Genomic DNA, 21,733 nt, shown 5'->3' on the forward strand with positions numbered 1-21,733 from the left:
AGTAGAGAATGTGGAGGGTTTTTTTAAATTCCTTGACACCACGAGAACAGTGTCATTTTACAATCGCATTTCATTTGTCTGTGCTCTTCTGGCACCTACTAAAATGTATTTGTCTTAATGTTAAGATGGGCATTTAAGATGGGCACTTTGTTCCTGTTTGCACTCTGGAGCTAAGTCATAAGATCTAGGAGTCCCACAGATCACACCGCCCATCGATCCTCCAGCTCGTTTTATCCCCAGCTGTGATGTGCAAGCTTCTGCAGGCTGTTTATTTTAGCTGTGTTTCCGGGCAGCTGAGTTAGCACTCTGCACCTCCCCTCCCGAGCTGCTGCTCGCAGGAGAGCTGGCAGGTTGCATTTCCACAAGGCTGTCTGACAAGTATATGATACTTGATTTTGGTGAAAGTTAACGAGTCCTCTAACAGCCCGAGGAATGCAAGATTGCACTTCAGGGTGGTCACCCACTGCACCTTCTCTCCCCTCTTATGCAAGTGGTACTGTAGAGGGTAGGACAGTCCATGGAAGCCCCTCCTGAAATCGCACTGCAGAGTTGGAATCTGTGGGTTTTAGGCAATGTATGCTGGAGACGGTGAGGTAAAAGGGTGAAGCGTACTTCTCTGTTGCCCCTTCTTTTTAGCCCAGCACATATAAAGTCCTCCCTGGAGGAAAACAGGATGTATTCCTGTTCATGGAGTGTCACTGCCCTCTGCACTACCCCTCCTTTTAGCTTTTTTCTACTAGTTCTGTGTGAAATCTCAGCACTTGTGGGGATTTTTTCGAGGTGGAATTGAACAACCTTCAATTGTAGTTATTCAGTCAAAAAAATCTTTGTCATTTTTTTTCCCCCTTTTTGCCCCTGTTTTTAACAGGTGGGAAGCTTGGCCACAATTATTGTGTAGATTGGAATCACACAAGAATGCAATGTTTGTCATAAGGCAGAACATTGCATTAGTAATAGTAATAATAATTACTAATAACTCCTTGTTTTGGTTTTGTAACACTGTAACACCAAAACAGTGATTAATCTGTAATTACAAGTAACATGACATATACACACGAGCCCTTATACTCCCAAATACACTTACCCCTTATAGTCCCAAACTCAGGAGTTAGAAAGTAAATGGAAACAAGGCCTACTGTATTGCCAAAGGATAAAGAAACCTGAAAAGAAATCAACCTTACATGGTTATTGAATGTTCCCCGCCCCCATGCACACATCTATGAAGAATTTAGCTCATGCACTTTGAGAATATGGTACTGTTGATGCATTGGCTCACACGAAGCTTAAATTCTCCAAGAAAAAGAAGCCAAGTTTATATTTAACAAGCTTTATCAAACCACTGGAGTGGAGTGAAACGCACGCTGATACGCGATATAAAGTACACAGGGAGGGCTTGGAAAGCTTGCAAAAATAATTGTGCCAAATGCTTTCTCCCACGATCACCACTCAACTTATTAGGTAAAACAGTGTACACAGGGATCACATCTAGTCCTGCATCTCTCGTTTCATATCCAGCCCGCAGTCCTCTAATTAGGTCTGGGCACTGAAGCGACTGGTTTAGAGCTCTGCCACACGTTCATAACAACAGTGTTTAGAGAAAAGTTTTGAAGAAATATTTTATTGTAGAGCTTTAATTATAAGCAAATATATAACCTATAAATTGTAGAATGCCTGTACGTGTGCACAAACGTAACTCGTGTTTGTATAAAGTAGCACAGCATCAGAAATGGTATTTTAGTAAAGGAAACTGCAGTAGTTTGGAAAATAAACTATTCTTATTTCCTGTGGTATTGACTGCATTCCTGACAGTGTTTGAGGCCAAGTTGGATGGGGCTTTGGGCAACCTGGTCTAGTGGAGGGTGTCCCTGCCCATGGGGTTGGAACTAGATGGGCTTTGAGGTTTCCTCCAACCCTGTGATTCTATGTTCTATAAACAAGGAGCTATGGGGGATCAGGGAGGGGATCCACAGAGACTTTAACCCCTGACTTTCCTACAAATCGCAGAGCACAACAGCAGGTTTCCTCAGTGCTCTCTTCTGTAGTGTTTGTTCAGAGCCTTTTACCTACCTCTCTGTGGTCTCAGCCTTTGGTCCCCAAGAAAAACTAAAATTAAGGTGCAGGGGAAGACCAGGACGATATGGAGACGCTGAGTGTCAAGTTCAGTGTAAACTTCCTGAGAAGAGGATACGGGCATCCCATTGCTGGTGAGTGTGTGGGGGCCCAAGCAGGTCTGCACCATGAGCTACTGCTCCTGGTTGTCCATGGCTGTAATGCAGTTAGAGCAGTGTAGAGCATGTATACTCTCACGTGTCAGAACAGCGTGTCCTGTCAGGTGTGATGGTAGCGCTACGCTGTGCCTCTTCTGCTGTCACACCTAGAGAGAGGTCAGAGCTCTTAGGAGGGACATGTGTACTGCTGGGAGGGATTAAGGGAAGGCGATGGTTCCAGGGCATCCCTGGTTTGATTTTTTTGCTCCTTGCGGTAAATTGCCTTTAGTATTTGTACTGCAAGGTGATGACTGGCCTGGGTGGTGTGGGCTGGGCACATTTGTGGGCTGGGCTTCCTTCGTGTTGAATCTCAACATTCTAATCACATAAGCAAAATACCAGATTAAACAAAGCAGCAAAAATACTACTACAAATGATGTATCCTTGAAAACAAAGAGGCCTTTACTACCCAAGGTAAGTCCGTTAGGCTGTTTGGGCATTAATATCTTAGACTGCAAACACACATAACCCAAAATATATAAAGGACAAAAAAACCCCAACCAAAACCAACAAAAAGACAGAATTATTAAAAAAAACCCAAAATATTAAGGAGTTGTTAATTTTTCTACAGATTTTAAGTTTTTTATTTATTTCTATTATACAAAATTTCCATCCAAGATAGGTAGCCTGTGGTATTACTTTAAAATATATATTACCATTTCAACCTTTTATCAGGCTGCTTATTTTGTTGTAATTCCAAAAAGCAGGAATCTCCTTCGTTCTTGCTTTTTGCTTTCCTCTGTCTACTGGCTTTAGAGGAGCCCTTGCAGCAGTGCCATCTACATGATGTCCTAGTGCAGAAGTTCCTTCTTACCTTTCATTCGATTTCCTGGAAGGAATCCTTCAGTTTGTGTAAATCGTCTCAATTCTGCCAGAGACATCAAGGTACTTATTTTAGTGCTGCAAATGGAAAGCACATCATTTTAAATAGGTACAGCCCTTGCAAATGCCAGAAGGGTCAGAGGTGGCTAAAGCATCTAAGGACATGTTCAAAATGCATTACTACTGTCATTAATTACGTGCTAGACCTGTCTCTAACTGAGGAATTTCCACCACAGCTCTATCTCTAGTTGACAGCTGTCCATCAGGTGTGACATTGGCATGTAATTTCTGGAGATGACTGGCCCTGCATCTTCAGAAATAAGTGGAAGTCTTTGTATCCACCTGATTCTGGCAGCCATCCCCTTCCCACAGCAACCTCTTAAACTTCAGGTTCTCCTGGCTGCTGAATGTCTAATAACCTCTGGGCCCGTTAATCTCCTCACAGCTCAGAGCAGCAGCTGAAGGACAGACTGTGGTGGAAAGCAGAAAGCAGAATTACAGTGAATCCCAGCTCCTTCCCCACTCTCAGACAATCCTAACCATTGCCTGGGGAGCACTAATCCTTGGCACTTTCAGCAGCAGCACCTCCAGCCGTGTTTCGAAGCTTCCGTGGCTGCGGGGCCTCTTCCAAGTACTGCTGCTGCCTTTCCAGGTTCTCCCATAAATGACCATCTGTGGAAGATGAGCAAGGACTTCAATGTGGCTTTATTTTATTGAGAAACCACTACCTTTAAAAAGGGCATTTGCAGGGGAGGGGTGTGCCTCAAGGTGAAAGCATTTTTTGGCCTTTTTTTTTTTTCCTTTTTCTGGTTAAAAGGAACATCCAGCGGAAGAGCTTTGGAGTCACCTTTTACAGAGCTCAGATAAACGTTACAACGTAAACCATGAATCACAGCCATAAAGTTTGTGAATCTTCATGTTAAATATAATTAAAAATACTGAATTCTCCAAGAAAAGCACAATGCCCAGAGCCACTCTGCTGGGTTTTATTAACGATAAAGAAGTAGGTCACTAACTACCTTTATCTCATTCCTTTCTGAAAATCTACTTCTCTCACAGTTCCCCGCCAGCCTGGAGTGAGCAATAATCTGTTTGAAATACTGGAAATTGAAAGAGGGATTACCGCTGATGAATTTGAAGCAAATGATGACCCAGGTAAAGATCACATCTCCTGTTCAGGGCTGAGGGCTTAGGCTTTTTTGAGATTTCTTGGGGTTTCATACATTGTTACAGGACTCCTGTATTTTATGTTCCTTGTTTCAACTAAGCTTTGTGAAAAGGAAAAAACCTCACGTAAGTGAACCTTGCTAGTTTTGTTTCCTGATATTGCTCAAGAATGGTGTCAGTTGTTAATAATAATGGTAGCATCCCTTTTATTTAGTGTTTTTGTGATACTTTTTCTAGTGCTCCTTCTGCTGCATTTAATCTTCATATTGGCTTGCAACGTCGGCCACCCCAGCGCAAACAATCCAAAGCACCTTTTCCTTGGTTGGCTGCTTTTTCTTTTGACTTTCTGCTCTGCTCTGCCCTGCCTAGGTGTGCTGGTACACAGCTGTGATTTTGATAGCGGTCTGTGCGGATGGATCAAGGACAAAGATGATGACTTGCATTGGGAACCAGTGAGAGACCTGTCAGGTAGGATACATGTGTACGATCACGCCCTGTAAGTGAGGAACCACCCAGGCCTGAGGCTCGTGACATGATGAGGAATTGACACACAGCTGCTGTTCCCTTTAGTTCCAGGATCTGTTTTACCCCCACAGCTCTTTTGTTTACAAAAATCAAAACTGAGGACTCCCAACACGAAAGAGCAGTTGAGACTCTGCACTTTTATCATAGCTGGTATCTTACAATAGGAATGTCTCTGAAGGAGAAGTAAATATATTGAGTAGAAGATTATGGGTCTTAAAGGAATCAGAACAAAAATGTAGACTAGAGAACAACTGTTATTTATAAGGATACAAGGCTTATTTTTCAAACCATGCTGCAAACACAGTAATTTCCATATTACCAGCAGAATGAGGGAAAGGGCGGGCAGTAGCCTTTGTTCTGCTGCCAGATACAGTGTTCTGGTTTAACCTCTCCATTTGACTTCATTGAATCCTACTCCAGGTTACCACAACCTCTGTAGAGCGGAGCTGTTAAGTAACTGGAAGGAAGACACGCTGCAGAGACTTCTGAAATGGGGTGTGTTTGGGATCGTAAATAGTGCCCTCGCAGAGGAGTGTCCCGTAACCACTTGCAGTGTGGGAGAAGGCTGGCACGGGTGCTGCTCGCACGCCTCTCCTGGGGCAGCCCCAGCAGAACTGCACATCTACAAAGTTGGAAGTCAGTTGTATGTTGTCCTCTGTTGAGGCACTGAGAGGTTTGGCTGTCCTTGCCTGAGTACCCTTCCCCCAGCAGAGTTCGCCCCACAGTGCAGGGGATTAGACACACGTCCCTGGCTCCCCGTAATGATGGGATTACTTCAGACCTGGAGGAGCAGCCTTTGAAGTGCACAATGCTTATATTATGTGAGCGGATGGCAGACTTGGGAAGCAAAGGCGCTGTCAGGCGGTAAGATGTTACAGGTTAAGGGAGGGTGAGGGCACCCAGAGCCATTTTCCTCACACACCACCTCACTGCAGATGCCATCAACGCGACAGCCGTTTGCCACCACAGCAGGTGACCTGGCACCGTTTCCAGGCTGTTTCTTCACATACTGGGCAGGCCCCCTCCCCACCCACAGGAATGCTCTTGTGCAGCCTGTGCTCCTTAGAAGTTCCCACAAGTGACTCGGAGAGCAGAGCTCCTTCCTCCTGAGAAAACACGTAGTGTCTCCTGCTTGCAGACTGGTGTGTAAAAAAGATCACGTGTAATTCAAGCGCCTTTTTGAAACAATGGCTTTAAAACTGCTTTGTTTCTGAGAAGGTCAGTCACTGGAAGCATATGCATTGTCTTTACTTGAGAACTGTTGTTATTACATCTGAAGTCCCAGAACTAGGATTTTTAATTGCCTTTTAGTGTAATTTTTTCCTCCTGTGCTGCTTCCCTGTCAGGGACAATCTCAGATTTTGTTTCCTGTGTATGTTCTGCTGCTGTTGACATAACCTGTTAAAACTAGTCCCTTGAAGTCAGCCACCCACTCCCTGCTGTCTGGAATACCTTGTAGCAGAGATTTATTTTCACAGCTTGCTCCTGAGTGTTTGCTTTCACCTTTCAAAGTTTGCTATTTATTGGTTTATCAGAACGTGGGTTTTGACGGGTGCCGTGCTGAAGCCTTCCAAAAGCTTATCCTGCAAGCAGAAAACGCTGACGAGGAGGGACCTTTTCCTGCAGGGACTTGCCTACAGCTGCAATAGCTTTGAGCTACCTACCTCTCTTTCCTATTGCTCAGGGTCGGTCACTGCAACTGTCTGACACAGATGCAGTTCCTGAGTCAGGCCAGTACTTTTGCAGCGATCCAGTCCTATCGACAGCGAACAGCTGCCCTTATTTAAACTGTGGGGCTTATTTTTAAACAAACACCACCACCAAAACCCGAACAGATCCTTGGACAGATGGATCCCGTTTCATGCCCAAGCGCAGATCTGGGGCCCCAGACAGCAGCATAATACTTTGTTTTGTTAAATCTCACTGAGACCAAAGGAAGCTGCAAAACTAAGTGGAAGTAGTGAATTGGAGACAAGGTTGCTTTTCCTTTTGAGCGTGTGACAAGCCCTGGTGCATTGTCATTAGATGTCACAGCTTTACAGGGAAATAATTGTGGTGTTCAAAAAGAAACTTTCAGAAAATAAAGCTCTGGTTGAGCTGTAGCAGGGGACAATTTAAATGTAAAATACTTCTCTATAATTAAGTAAAGACTGGGGATATCAACAATATTGAAAAACAAACCACAACCCACAGTATTTCTACATCACTGGCCTCAACTAAGGACCCTCCACACCACCTTTACCTTAAGTTCATTAAACTTGAAGTTTTTTAATTTAAAAAAAATCTGATCTGATTTTTGAAATAATAATTTTTACTAACAGAGTGAAATTTTAAAAAAGTTTAAATAATTCTTAGGTGACACCCCCGTGGTGAGTTCCGATCTCAGAGTTATCACCCACCTTGTAGGCGTTTCAATGAAAAGTACAAACATAACAGGCGGCAGGGACGGGTTTTCTGCAAGCTGAGAAGCCTCATTTCTGGCAGCTCTGAGTGCCGGTGTGCAAGGGAATGTGGGACTCCCGAAGAGTTTGCCTCTCTGCTGTTGTTTAGGCTTAGTGGACAGCGCCATACCTAGGAGGGGGGGTTCTCTGCTCTTCATGTACTAGGTGGTTTTATGAAGGCCCCTTCACTTCACGCATGATCAGCGATAACACCGGGGGTTTGAATGTTGTGTGCTGACTGACAACTCGCGCTCCCTGAGGCCTTCTCCAGCCCTTGTATCAAGCTTACAGCCATTTGGAAATCCTTACTATTTCTAGCTTTATCTACTCCAGGTGGAGTTTAAATTACAGGTAAACAAAAAGGCTGCCCGTGTTTGCAAATGGATATGCTTTGAGATGTCACCTGGTAGCAGAGTCCCCACACAAAAGAGAAAGGACAGAACCGTAGCTCAGTTATGTGATAACATCTCTGCTGGCCTTTTCATTCATCATCTAGCAGCAAAAATAGCTTAAGAGGTGCGTAAACATACATGGTAGCCTTAATGTCAGCGTGGATTTAAAATCACGTAGGCACCAAGGGGCTGTCAGACACAAATACATAAACTTTTCCAAAGACAGGTTATTTGCTTTGTAAGGAAGAAATTAGATAAGAAAGACCTAACCTGGCACTAGTGCAAATAGATGAGCAGCACTGTAACTCTTACCTTGCAGGAGGCAGATGCAGCGGTTCTGGTGCATGTTTCAGCAAGTCTGTGCTCTAGTTGAGACCCATGGGACCTTGAGGAGCCCGTTTATGGTTTTTGATTTTATTTTTTTATTACTGACTCATATGCATTTAGTCTTGCAACATAGAATTTAAACACCTATAACTGCTTTTTCTTTTGCAGGGGGGAAGTATCTGTCTGTCTCAGACCCCAAGGGCAAAGAAGGAAGAGCAGCGCATCTTATCCTGCCACTGGGTCACATGGCTCAGGCAGGTGACCTGTGCCTGTCATTTAGGCACAAGGTGCATTCCGGTGCCCTCCAGGTCTTTGTAAGGAAAAATGGTGCTCATGGACCTGCCATTTGGGGAAGGAATGGTGGCCACGGTTGGAGACAGACACACATCACTTTGCGAGGACTGGGCATCAAGAGTGTGAGTACTGATACACCCCATGTGCTGCCTTTTGGGTTTTTGCATGAGAAGCTGAAGATGCTGAGAAGGTGTAGCACTGGGCTGCTTGTCTTCTGGGTGCGATTTCAGCCTGGGTTTTAGTACTTTGATCCCTGCCCGTGGAAGCACGTTAGGGATGAGAGGCACATCCTGTGGTTTTCAAATTAGTTTTACACCACAACACCTCGTGTACAGACAGGAGACACACTGGCCTGGCCTGGGCTGCCTTGTAGAGCCTGTTCTGAGGGATTGCTGTGTAGGAAGGAGCAGTCTGGTAGACAATGGTGTGCTGCACGCAGATGTCCAAAAAGCCTCTGTCAAGGTTCCTCATGACCAATGCTATAAATTGTACAGTGCCTTGAAATAGGAAGAATCATCCCCTGTGGCTTAATAACTGGCTAAACCAGGGTAAAGATATTGAAAATAACTAATATTTGATAATGCAGGGAGGTTGCACACAGAGTCACACATGTTTTTGTGCTCTTCAAAGTACCTGTAGCTGACCTGGGCAAGGATGTACACCAATAACACAAAACAGTTTAGTGCAACAGAAGCAGCTGTCTGAAAGTGCCCTGGAAAGTCTCTCATACCTGGAAATCTTAGGAATGGGGGTGATAAACTGATAGAGCGAAAGCTCAGCATTTTTCTTCAACTACTGCTTAGCTGCAAAGGCAGTTTCTGTGTCAGATCTGTAGAAGGGGCTTTGGTGCTTCCTGGCCTGCTTCGCTCTGACTTGTGTAACATCCAACATCATACCAGTCCTGGTGGGAGCAGGCTATAACACAGGCTGTGGACAGCATTTTTCAGAATACAGAGGATTTGATGTGTTTGCCACGAGGGACAAGGAAAACAGTGCAGAGGTGATAGGTAGAAAGTACCTGAGATTCTCTTACCTGGATGTTCATCTCACCTCAGCAGATGGTGCAACTGGAGGGACTCTGTGTGGAACTGCAGAAAGATCCTGCCAAAGTGAAGGAGGGGTCGGATCAGAAAAGCAGCCGTAATTCTGAGCAGGGTCAATAAACAGGCTTTTGAGAGTCAGATACGATCGCCTGAGCTTTCCTGGGCTTTGCTTTCCTATTGGTAAAATGTCTCTCAACCAGAACTGCTTTCATTTCACTTTATATTTGCACTCAAATTGTTCTATTTCTCTTCCCAGGTCATTTTCAAAGGGGAGAAAGGGAAAGGAAGAACTGGAGATATTGGACTAGATGATGTCATCTTGAGGAGAGGATACTGCTCCGAGGAGCATTAGCAAAGACAGTGGACCAGTGGAGTCATTGCCTCCAGCCCTTCTCCTGCTATTCCTACCAAGCTCTGGAACAGAACTGCATGGAAAAAAAGTTGTCATCATCAGAGACCAGCAACTTCTTAGTGGTCTGCTAAGTGCAATCACACTGAAACTCCACTCAAAACCACGGAGAGCACCTCCCAGGACCCAGGAACTGCACTCCCACCAGTGCTGGTTGTTTCTATTAATCCTTACCCCTAGATTGTATTTTGTAAGTAGTAACGTTGTGCCCCGTTAAGCCTGGCAAGTGCTCATGTGAGGAGCGCTTGTGAAAAAGGGAGAATTAATTACAAACGGTGGCAAAAGGAAGCTCCAGCTCAAAGTTTGTGTTAACTGATGGTCAGTATCTTCTCATAGTCCTACTCCTTCTGTTTGGTAGACAGTGGGATAGATGAGGCTGTGGAATCTCCTCACATAGCGGAAGCCTGGACCGGAACTCTGGCTTACTGCACTGACCTCTGAAGAAGGGTTTGCTTCCCATTAAGTAGCATTTATTTAGGTGTTGCATCCGTATTAACAAAAAGCAGTTAATTAGAGTAGGCACCGCGTCTGGAAATATTGCTACTGCTGTGTTCTGTGTCTGTGTGTGTGGGTAGTGAGGTATTTATGGTTTGACTATTTACAGACACTAGTTGCAAAGCAGTCAGCAGCTGTGCCTCCTTACTGTACGAGGCAGGAGTTCAGCGTCTGCTTTGATCCTGCTGGTCGTGCCAATAGACACATTACCAAAGTCAGTTAATGGTGCTCGTGGAAAAACGCTGGTGCAGTTTTTCCTCTTGTAATATGCTGAAGACAAAAGACCAAACCCTTACCTGATGTAAACTGGCAACTGTTAATGCTGTGCAGCTTTGCAGTCGGCTCAGGAGCAAGCCCTAAAGGGCTCTCGTCCTGCAGGAAACTCCTGCTTCAGCTGAAGACTGATCAGCCTGGAGAAGAGAACTTGCATCTTTTAAGATGGAGCCCGTTGGCACAACCACGAACATTCCCTTCCCACAGGTAGTACAAGCTTCTGCAGAGGTGGAAAGGGCGGCTGCATTAACACTGTATCAACAGTTCAGACCATGAAATGCCTTGGGTGATCTTGGTCAGTTGTCCATATTCCATCCGACCTGTCTGTACATAATAAACATTTTATTCTTTAGAACTAGAACAACTCGTAGCTCTAGGTGGAACTAAGTGGTTATCAGAACCTTGGACTAATGTTTGAGTTAGGTACCACACATGTGGCCTGTAGTTTCTGAGGGAATTCTTCTGTTTGGTTTGGGATTTTTAAATAAGGAACATCATCATCATCATCATTATCACTGCTAACAATTCTAAATGTGACAAAAGGTACAATCTCTTTAAGGAAATGGCAAGAGATTGATACCATGTTGTTAGCAGTGCAGCCTTCAAGCTTAAAAATAGAAGAAAATAGGTCTCAGGTCTTTTAAATACTTAAATGCAACGTAAAATGAGCATCAGCATCATATCACGTTATAAAACCATCAGAGACAAAGCTGCAGGACAATGAAAGGTCATTTTCTGAACCCCTGTTTCTGATGACATAGTCACTGAAAATGTTTTCCAGTTTGGCCCTAGGACAAAGCCCAGGTCGCAGAGCAGCCAATGACCAAACCGACAGTCACCTGCAAAACTGCATCAACAGACCTTTTGAGAAGGAAATAACAATGTGTTTGTAGACATTTTTAAACTATTTTGACCGTGATCTTTTTTCTTATGTTACTTTGTAATATGTCAGAAATATCTGTGGATAGTTGAAATACTTTGTGCTTATTTTGAAGTAATCAGTAAAGGAAGCTGTTACTTACTACGAACTGGCAATCTTGTTCCTATTCCTGGATCAAAGTCTTGTTTTGTTGCGATGAAACGAGCCAAAAGATGACAATTCACCCACAGTGAGGTAGCTCTTGTTCCCAGACCTAAAAGCAAGGCTGCAGTCCACTGTAACGCAAGAGTATTGCATGCTTTGTTCAGAAGGAAGAATGAAGATTTTCAACAGTTTCACAGGCATTTTAAGAGCTTCTGCAATATAAAAGCAGTTCCCGTAGTTCCAGACGCGACTCAACGTGCACAAACTTCTGTTATTTGGCACTGAATGAGATTAACACCTCTTGCTCTGGTTCAGCTACAGGGGATGCAGACGACCTTTACCACATCGTGCTACAGCGCTCTTGAGACCCAGACGCCCTGGCTAGAACAGAAATCTCCCTCCCAGCTGTGCAAGCCTGAAAGAGGTTTTTGACCCTCAGAGCCCAGGACTGACTGAGTGCAGAAGGCAAACAGAAATAAGTACTTGGGTGACACGAGGAGGATTTGGGGTATTTGTGTTCTACCAATGCATTTCATCCTTAATATCAAAGTGGTAACACCATAAAGCCTTCTTATCACCTGATGCCTCAGCTGGCAGTGGATACTGGAGTTGTCTTTGCCAGTCTGGCCCTGAAGAGCTGCTGTGGATGTGTCACTCAACCCTGCAGCCGGTTATGCCATGATGCTGTACATGTCACCTTCTCCATCCATGGTTCCATTGTGATGATCTCTCTCCAGCTCTCGCTGTGTTTGCCCTGTCAGGCAGCTCCATACAGCCCCATGCTTGGCCAGGACCGAGCAGGTAATGCCACGTGCATGTGGGTGTCGAGGAGGCCGTGGGAATGTGGCCTGAGGTCTTCCTGTCAGCTAGGCTGTAACCACCCTTCCTGCTGAATATAACAGTGCCAGAAGAAATTCCTGCTCACGTACCTGGGCAAGCGGAAGAATTGCATTAAATTAACATGAAAACATTTATCGCAGCTCCTGTATAACCTCTTGCCAGCTTATAATTTAATGCTTTTTAAAAGGCATGTTCAACTGTTTTCCCTCCCAAAAAGATTAAAAATGGGTTCTTCACAAATGACAGGCACCATGAGCAGTGGCAGCATGCGTTTATGCCATCCACTGCCATCAAAGCCAGTACAACAGAAGGGATGATGCAAGATTTTGTTGCCAGGTTCCCTTTATGCCACCACCTCGCTCCTTATCGGAGCCATGCCATTAAGTCCCTAGTGACCACCAGCAAGAAACCCATTCCACACTGGGGAAAAGCTTCCCTAGGTTTCCTTCCAAAAAGTGTCATAGACTTGGAGGTCAAAGTGATGGTTTTAATACAGCTGGAGGTTGCAATAACCACCCTACTATGTCACATCAGTCATGAGAAGTGAAGTCTCAGGAGCAGAACAGCCTCCATCATCCATTCTCATGAAGAAAAGACACCACAGCAGCACCCGACTCCACTCCTCATGCCAGGACTCTCTGCCCCATCTCAGGCTGTTCCTTTGTGCAAGACAAGGCACAGAAATCATCACTAGGAATGCTAAGAAAGATCAAGCTTTGGAATCAAAAGGAATGCTAAGATCAAGCTAAGATCAGAGGCTTTGGATCAAGCCTTGTGGCTGTCACTCAGAAACCTGGTCACTCTACATCTCGGGCCCTGAGGTTAGACAGCGCGTAACACCTGCATCCATACTCTTAAATCTATGCCCATGCATCCATACTAATAAAGCCCCAACTGGGATTTGCCAAACCCCAGCCTGTTTGCCAAATAAAGACATGTGACCGGGGCTTCCAAAAAAAACCTTCATTAAGATGAAAAATAGACAGAGAAAGTACACAGTGCCCCAAGGGATGCCTTCATCACTGTGGGGCTTCTGATCGGCTTACTTAGGCAGTTAGAGAGCTACAGGCAACTATGGGTGAAACCACAGGAGACACAGATGGGGAATGCCAGCAATCCTGCAACTGCACTCACTGGTATGGGACTGTAAAGCACCTGGACTGCATTTCTAGTCCCAAAATGCACTGACACACACTTCAACTAGTGAGTTTTCCAATGGCCAGCCTGCCTGGGACAGCCTGGCGACATGGCATTGCCACACCATGCAAGGCTGCCAACAGTGACCATAAGGTAATCGTGCAGCATGCAAAACAATATGCAAGGGTTTTTTTCAAACCTTGCTAATAGAACATCCTTGGAATGATGGCTGTAGCCCAAGACTCAATGTGGACAGCCACTGCTTCATGTCTCAAGGATGGAGCAACAACCAACTCCCTCAGGGCATATGAATGGACTGTACAAATAATCTCTATCCTTTCATGATCATGCTTTTGGGGTGCAAACATCTTGCACCCATAAGGAAACTGTATGGAGCTGCAGCAGAACAGCCACAGCCGACTCCAGTGGTCTCAGGCTTCCTTCACTGGCCTTTTAGCCAAGAGGTGAGGCTGCCCAGGAGCTCCCTGCTGATGTTCAAGGGACTGGTAGGAATCTTCTCTGCGCTCCTCTCCGCACCCCTGCTTACACTGCTGTACGTAAGGTGAATGAACTCACCCACATGGCAGTAAGTGGGCAAATGTTTATAACACTCACCCAGGAGTAGGTAATACATACAAGGCTTCTTCTTTCTGATTAAAATTAATCCTCCTGGCTGCTCAAAGAAACACATCTGACTTTCTCTCCTGAAGGAACCGCTGAACAGGGCAGCTAGAAGGCTGCTGTACAGAGTCAAGAGAAAGCTAAAACCATGTTACAAAGAAACTTGGGCAGCTACGAGACAAGCAAGTAGATCAGCTGCTGATGAAATCACGTGCTCCCTGAGCTATCCATGTGTGATTCATCTCGATTGCTAGTTAACTTTTAACAGGCCTTTCCCCTGGCATTGGAAAACTCACTGCGTATGAGCCACACACACTCCAGTAACAAACCTCCAAGCAGACTTTCAGAGCAGATGTAAAGGACTCTTACTCCAAGGCAAAGCTGTTGTTAAGATCTTATTTCTCCTGTACCTGAAACCAAACTTTTTTGCCTACAAACAACTGAAATGCAACATCCCTCCCTTCTGCTTTGTGCTGCAGCATTTGTAATTCCTACCTACCTGCTGTTCCTATCTCCTACACAGAGTGCTCTACAAGGCTCCAAAGGAGATTCTTTAATTAAACAACTACCAACATTGAGCCTTTGCACCAGCACTAACCCAGGGCAGCATCGGGGTGAGATAAAAGCAGAGCTCCTGCAGCTGTCATGTTTCAGCACATTACAGCTTTGCTGCAGAGCTTCCCGTCTAGTCCAGAGCAAAGCCACCAGCTTGTCAAAAGCTCTTCACCAGACCTACCAGCAATTTCATAAGCTCTGGCACCTTTACCTGCACAATGCAAACTCTCATGCCACCTCCTCTGGTTGCTAGAAAGGTTGTGCAGCCCCAGTTAGTGCCAGCTGGGGTTCTCTAATCACAGGGTAGGAAGCAAAGGCAAATGCCCACCACCCAGCTGTGGCCACCACAGCTCCAGTGCCAGGGGCCCCAGTGCCAAGCCAGTGCCACTCCAGACCGGCCCCAAGTGTGCCATTATTTCCCAGTGGGAGCCGAGCTCTCCAGTGGGATAAACCATCACAGGCACAGACTGCATTAACGCAGCTGTGCTGCCCCGTGTACGCACGCTGGCTTGCTCGGGTGTGTCTGCACAGCATGACAGTGTGTCAGCTAGGGCTGGACTGAGCCCCTGGTGTGAACAGATTCAAAAAGGTCTCTACAAATCAAACAGGTATATATACAGCAGGGGAGTGGGAGCTGGAGTTGCTTCTAAGCTTTACCAAGACTTTGAATAAGCAGCAAGTAGCTAAGGCTTTGAATTCAGAACTGGAATATTTATCTTGCCCACAGTAAGCGTATGCAGGTGCTTTGGAGTTGAACACTATCCTGCTACTGTTCTTTCCTGCTCCCTTTGCTGCCCCAGTAAACCATCCTTATCCCAATCCATGAGTGTTGCCTTTTTCTTCTGATTCTCCCCTCCATCCCACTGAGGAGGGAGGAGCAAGCAGGTGGCTGCATGGTGCCCAGCTGCTGGCTGGAGCTAAGCCATGACAGATGCGCTCACTGCAGCACACTGTGTTGGGGTACAGCTCCCCATCCTCTGCACAGGTTGCTTCTCTCCCCTCTGCCTTTTCCTCCTTCCCCATCTCTCACTTCCCGAACTACACTTACCCTCCAGTTTTTTGCAGGAGCCCAACTTTTTTCTCTCCCTCTTCCAGCTCTGTGCTGCTACTGTGGTCTTGAGCTTTGGGTGAAAAACAGGCTATCAAAGCCTTTCTTCCTCAGCTGCATAGTTTTACGTTTAGGCACCCCACCTACCAGGCAGATTCACAGTAGGTATAAAGTGCTGCACCTGGCAGTGTTTGCCAGATCCTGCCCAAACAATAATAAAGTTTCTTTGCCTCAGGACCTGCTGAACCCAAAGACTGTTTTCTTTGGCAAGAGAGCCCAATTTACTCCTCAGGATAAATATTAAGCAAACAGGATTTTTTTTTTTAACTTTAGGAACTAGACCTCTTTCCTCCAGCCACAATTACACCCCTGTTGTGCCTACAACATCGAGCTATTTTTAAAAAATTAATTCCTGTGGTATTTTCCTAATAGCCACAAAGCAACAGGGCATTCTGTCAGATGCATGTTGCTATTATTACTCTGCCTGCGCCTCGTGACTGTGACCTTCCAAATTCAGAAAGATTAGTCAGCTGTCAAAAAACCCCCCAAATCCAAAACAATTCTCTTTATAGCATCCCTTCTATTGCTTGTTTTCCTTGAGCAGCAGCTCAGACCTGGCAGGGAACCACCTTTTAGTTCCCGCCCTAAGACTCCATCACATCTTGGAAATGTCCGAGTCCTGCCTGAGTGTTGCAACTTGGACCTTGTGCATGCTAAAAAAAGAAAAGAGAAACTCGGACCTCTTGCCAGTGTTTCCACAAGCAAAAGCAGTGAACCAAACCCCCATGGATTGCTGCCCATCTATGTAATAATGACACTCTCTATACCTGAAAAATAACAGTAGTGAATTACTACAACCCAGGGGCACCACCAACAATCATACGGTTCCCTTCATCTCAGATGACAGGAAAATTGAGTTTGTGACTTCGCTAGAAATACTAATAAAAGCACGAAGTCCACAGCAACTCATGATACAGACCCAGATCAGCTTGGGAACCTCCTGTTAAAATAGCATTCAGAGACAGGGAGCAGTTAGCTGTTCTCTCTCCTTTGTACTGGTTCCTGGTTTAAAATAGAGAACAATTTTTTTTCCCTAAGACTATGTAAAGATAAACAAAGATTAAAATTATGGCAAATATCCTCGGATTTGATTGTCTGAACCCTCAGTAAACTCCTCGGTAAGCAAGGTCAGACCCCATCGATTTTCTGTTCATACACACAATTTATTTTTGCCTGCCCACGGTTCGTGCCTGGGGAGGGCACTCCCAAGCAATCAACCTTTCACTCCCAACTCTTGACCCCACTCATTTGCTGCCGTCCTCTTACATTTTCCATCCTTCTGGCCACCTCCTAAGGGCAAAATCAGCTTTCCACAGTCTGAGCCAAGAGAAGAGGCAGTGGCAACACGCTCTTATGAAGAAGAAATTGCCTCTTTCCATGTTTTCTACTTGCCAGAGCAGGTCTGCACCCATCTGCCCTCCTTGCCCTAACCTGCTCTGTCGCTGCCGGCCTCAGCAACCCTTGTAAGGCCACAAGACGTGATGAGCTCTGGAGCCATCCCTTGTGGCTCTGGTTTGTATCTTGTCACATCCATCCCCCACCCCACTACTGCAGATGCACCCCGAGCCAAAAGCCTCCTTCAAGTCAAAACCCAACTTACTGGCACACAAAGAGTCCAGCAACTGGAAATGGTGGAATTCGAAATTTAATACATTTCCCATCCATGTCACTGCTCCCTTTCCCCTTCTTGATGAATCCATCTTTAAACTCTGTTCTAGAGAGGTGTTGAAAATAAGATCCAGTGAGATACATGCAGTTTGGAGCACCACCCATTGGCACAGCCCACCTGTGCCACTTCCCTCCTGTAGCTCAGCCACTGACTTTAGAGACGGCAGGACTAAGCTTTACTAGGAGAGTAAATTACACCAATAGCAAAGTCATAATAAAGGGCTCAGTTTAAATGGTGCTATACTGTCTTGAAATCAGCTGATTTTCTGGTCCACGAATTCCAGCATCATCCATTTACTCAGAAATAACATTTAATTCTCAAGTGTGTCAGAATTAAAAAATTTACTATGCTTCTTCCACATCAAACCTAGGGAAAAAAATAGGTGATGGGCTACAGGGCTGTCTAAATAGCTATCAACAACTTCTTGCTAATTCCAGAAGGCAAAAGGAAAGCCATTACTTAGCAAAAAAAGGATCCAAATCCTAAGCAGCAGCAGCGTTCTTTCCTCCAGTCAATAGTGCTTACAGTAATTCCAGTGGTTTATCTACGCTTCTAGATTCTTCATTTGTCATTCCAGACACCAGAAACAAAAGCTAAAAATAAACTTTTGCCCTCCCCCCCCCCCAACCCAAACAAGCTACAGTGAAGTACAACAGATGAACATGCCTCTAGCAGGCAGCCAACTACAGTACCACACCTTTATTTATACATGAGGAACAACAAGTGCATGAATATATTTAATATATATATATATAATGTATATATCTCATATCTATATTAAAAATCTGTGCTTATTTATGCACTCAGGTAAAACACATAACAAGGGCTGCTTGAGAAGTGCTGCCAAGGCTGGTCAGTGCTAGGAAGGCAGGACCTCCCAAACCCCTCCCTGGGGCTTGCTGGGGAATGGGTGTTACCTGACAAGGAACAACCTCTGCTAGTTGCAGCTTTTCCCCATTTCACTGGTGCAAATCTTCAGCTGTTTGTCAGTTTCTGCTTGTTGTAACAAACGCCTTGAGCCTCCTAACAGTTAAAAAACATTCCAAGAAACAACACAAGTGAGTTACAAACACCACGTGGAGTTTATACACACACCCATCCCGCTCTAAGCCAAAATCACAGGCAGCAAAACACAGCCCAGTAGCCTTTTCCACACCCCTGCAGGACTCCCCCAGAACACTACCTGCTGCATCGCCTTGCCTGGTGTGTGTGGAAAGCCCCAGGTGAACCCCACCTCTTGGCACGTGGACAGCTTGTATGTACCCCTGTGTACACTGTGCCTGGCACAAAGAGCTCAGAGCTGAGCTGGGCACCTCCAGGTGGTACCTGATGTAAACAGATGCCCAGAGCTCACACTGCAGTACTCGGCCTGACCTTCAGCCAGAATTTTTGCTTCAGCTAATGTGAAACTCCTCTTCTTGGGAGACCACCCAAAACATCTTTGTATAGTTCAGGCCCATCTTAATCATCCAGCCAAAGTTGTGTCTCAGCTCTTTTGATCATCCTGTGTGAGTCAAACTCCTTGGTCACTTTGACATTTTTGATGCTGCTCTTGGGACTCCTCTCACATTTGGTGATCTCTGACTTGAGACAGCTGCAGAGCACCAGACAGATGGTAACTGTGGATCATAGTGTGTTCCCACAGCTGACACTCACCACACCAGTGCAAGGCTCAGACAGGGCTCACCAGCACAGCACAGGAGCTCGTGCCAAGCTCCCTACCAAGACTGCCAGGCTGCTTTTGAAAGTGGAAAAAGTTAAGGTCTGGCTGCGCCATGGTGAAGCATGGATGAACTGGTTTATTACCAAATCCATTCCCAAACATCAGGTCAGCAGCATTTGCCTGATTTGTTCATGGCACAGACAACATCTCCCTGAAACTGCTTCTACGGCAATTTAAAACACAGGCTTAAGGCTTAAGCACATCCAAAGCCCACAGCCAGCTGTGTGGTTACAGCCCTTGCTCCTCTTTCAGACCATGATCAATCTATTTCTGGCAGCCTGGGGGAATCAGAGGCCAGGACTGCTACAGAGAGAAATAAAAATAATTAAGAAACAAAGAGCAAGTAACAACCACCAGGTAATGCAAGCAAACCACCACCAGTATTTTGGCTCTTTGCTGGGCAAATTCCACAGGTCCCAAATTTCCCCTGACACTGAACGGTTACACAGTGACATTTCATATTAAAAAATGATGTAAACTGTATCACCAACCCTACCTATGAAATAACAGAAGGTTACAGGTTGTGCAGCAAGTGGCCAGGCAACGAGGTTTCCTGCATGACAGCTCTTTCATATTTTGACACTGTGCTGAAGCTTGACAGCAGCCCTGAGTTACTGCCTCTTAGCCATGCCTCCAGGCTGCTCTTCCCACCACACAGTTCGTCGCTGTCCTACTGTTAGCATCAGCACCTCTGAATGCCCAGAGCCAAGTTTTTGGTCAGGGTGTGTTTCATGCTTCCTTCGTGCTGATGCAAAGGTGATGTCACAAAGCAGTGGGAGAGGCGGCATCAGTCTCTCAGATGAGAAAACATCTGAAGAACTGATGGAGAAAATCCGTGCTGTGGAAAAGGGAAAATGGCTTTTGGAAAGTCAAGAGTGCCCAAACAGGCGATGCTGTAATAATGAATAAACTTTTATACTGTGCTGTAGGGATCCACAAGAGATCTTACATTAGATGCTGTACAAAGAGGGAGATTTCTATTCAGAGGAATCCCACTTATTGTGTCATTTGTTTAAACAGACAAACCCCCCAAACCAGTGCTTTCATCTCTTTAGGATATTTTTGATCCGAGCAGATTCCTTTAAAAAAAGAGTTCTATAAAAAAATGATGTAACCTTTGCAGTAACCTCCTGATAGTGGTACAGTGCCATCATCCCAGAGAAACTTGCCTCCCAGGTGAATTCAGCATAGCTGCTGACAGCACTTAAGACATTGCTCTCTTACTCAGCATTATAAAATCGTTTGTCTCTCGAGTGTTTCATTTCAGGTCCTGCCAAGTTTAATATGCAGGATAAATACTCTCCTTGCTCATGGCCTTGTGGGAGCTCTCCTAAGCACCTCAAGTTTGCTATGTAATACCTAGGGAAACATGACAATCAACATTTTCTATGCTAAATTATGTTGAACTCCAAAATGCAAGCAGGATTTTGTCTCAGCTTCCCCGCTTCTCCTCTGACACCAAAAATAAGTGATCCTCTGTAAATCTGAGATACCTTGCCTCATGACACTAGAAAAAAAGAAACCATATTTCTTACAGGGATTGCTGTGATCAGAGCTTTAGCTGAACAACAGCTGTCACATCAACCTCCTCTGTGAACAGTTAAGTATCAGGAACTGGGGAAGGTGGGGGAGGCAACACAACCACCCACACACCCCCAAACCAGAAACAGATCCATTTTAAGAATTTTTCCCCTCAGAATATCTTCCCTAAGAACAATTTTTTCCCTCTTAAAAATAGGTGTATGTTTACAACATGCTCGGTATTTATTGTTGTTATCACTTTGCAGTGAAACTCTGGGCTACTTCGGCTTTTTTCTCCAAACCCACCCACAAGTTTTCAGAGGTTGGCCTGGAATGAATATGTGCCCTGATAGAGCACAATGACATTTTGCTGATATGTAACTACTGTAGATTTTATTTGGCAAAAATGTGGCATCTCCTTCTGGAAATTGTTTGTAATTTGGAACTCTACACACTCCTCAAAATGTCTTGGTTACTCAATTAAATTCATAACGACAGAGAAGCCATTAACAGAAATAATCTGTTAAGCCCAGAGCAGAAAATTAATACATGAGGACACACCCCAACACATGCATGAAAAGATGATAGGAGTTTCTCTGGTTGGACTCTATCAACAGAGTTTGTGTCAATCTGCATGGTCTCACTGTCAGTACAGCTGCCACTGTCTGCACTACCAGGTTAGAACAGACTTATTAAGTCTAGTTAACTCTGAATCCTGCCCCCAGTGTGTCCAACAAACTTCCAGACAGCTAAGGAAAAACTCACCCATTTTCATTTTCAGCAACAGTCTGTGCTATTGAGACTTGTCAGAGATGCTGACATCTAAATACGCTTCACGAACTTGTGAGTTTTGACTGCTTGCCTGTATTTCCTGAATGCATTACGCCTGCAGTTCCCCCCTCTGAATCACACAACTCATCCGTGTCAAAATAAATTTATCACCTATTAATTTCCATTCTTCTACTCAGACAGTTATTCCACACCTCCAGCAGACAAGGGCGATGCAATGGCAGGGCTTTGCTAATCGAACATCACCAAGGAGGTTACAGCGTTCCCTTCCCGCTGCCCATTTGTCAGTCT

At 45.1% G+C, this 21,733-nt stretch overlaps 1 protein-coding gene across 1 annotated transcript in view; it reads left to right on the forward strand.

Annotated features, from left to right (window-relative positions):
• NPNT (nephronectin) overlaps positions 1-9,748 on the forward strand; it is a gene marked incomplete at its 5' end in the record, with an annotated part of 45,779 nt that extends 36,031 nt beyond the window's left edge. The window contains 4 exons of the mRNA XM_084262811.1: positions 4,149-4,244; positions 4,626-4,724; positions 8,110-8,357; positions 9,535-9,748. Of these exons, the coding sequence (XP_084118937.1) occupies positions 4,149-4,244; positions 4,626-4,724; positions 8,110-8,357; positions 9,535-9,630 (539 nt within the window). The 3' untranslated portion in view covers positions 9,631-9,748. The remainder of the gene's footprint in view (positions 1-4,148; positions 4,245-4,625; positions 4,725-8,109; positions 8,358-9,534) is intronic.
• Positions 9,749-21,733: the final 11,985 nt, after the last annotated feature.

This window comes from Gallinula chloropus (genome assembly GCF_964237585.1).
Source record: "Gallinula chloropus genome assembly, chromosome: 4".
Classification (NCBI taxonomy): Eukaryota; Metazoa; Chordata; class Aves; order Gruiformes; family Rallidae; genus Gallinula; species Gallinula chloropus.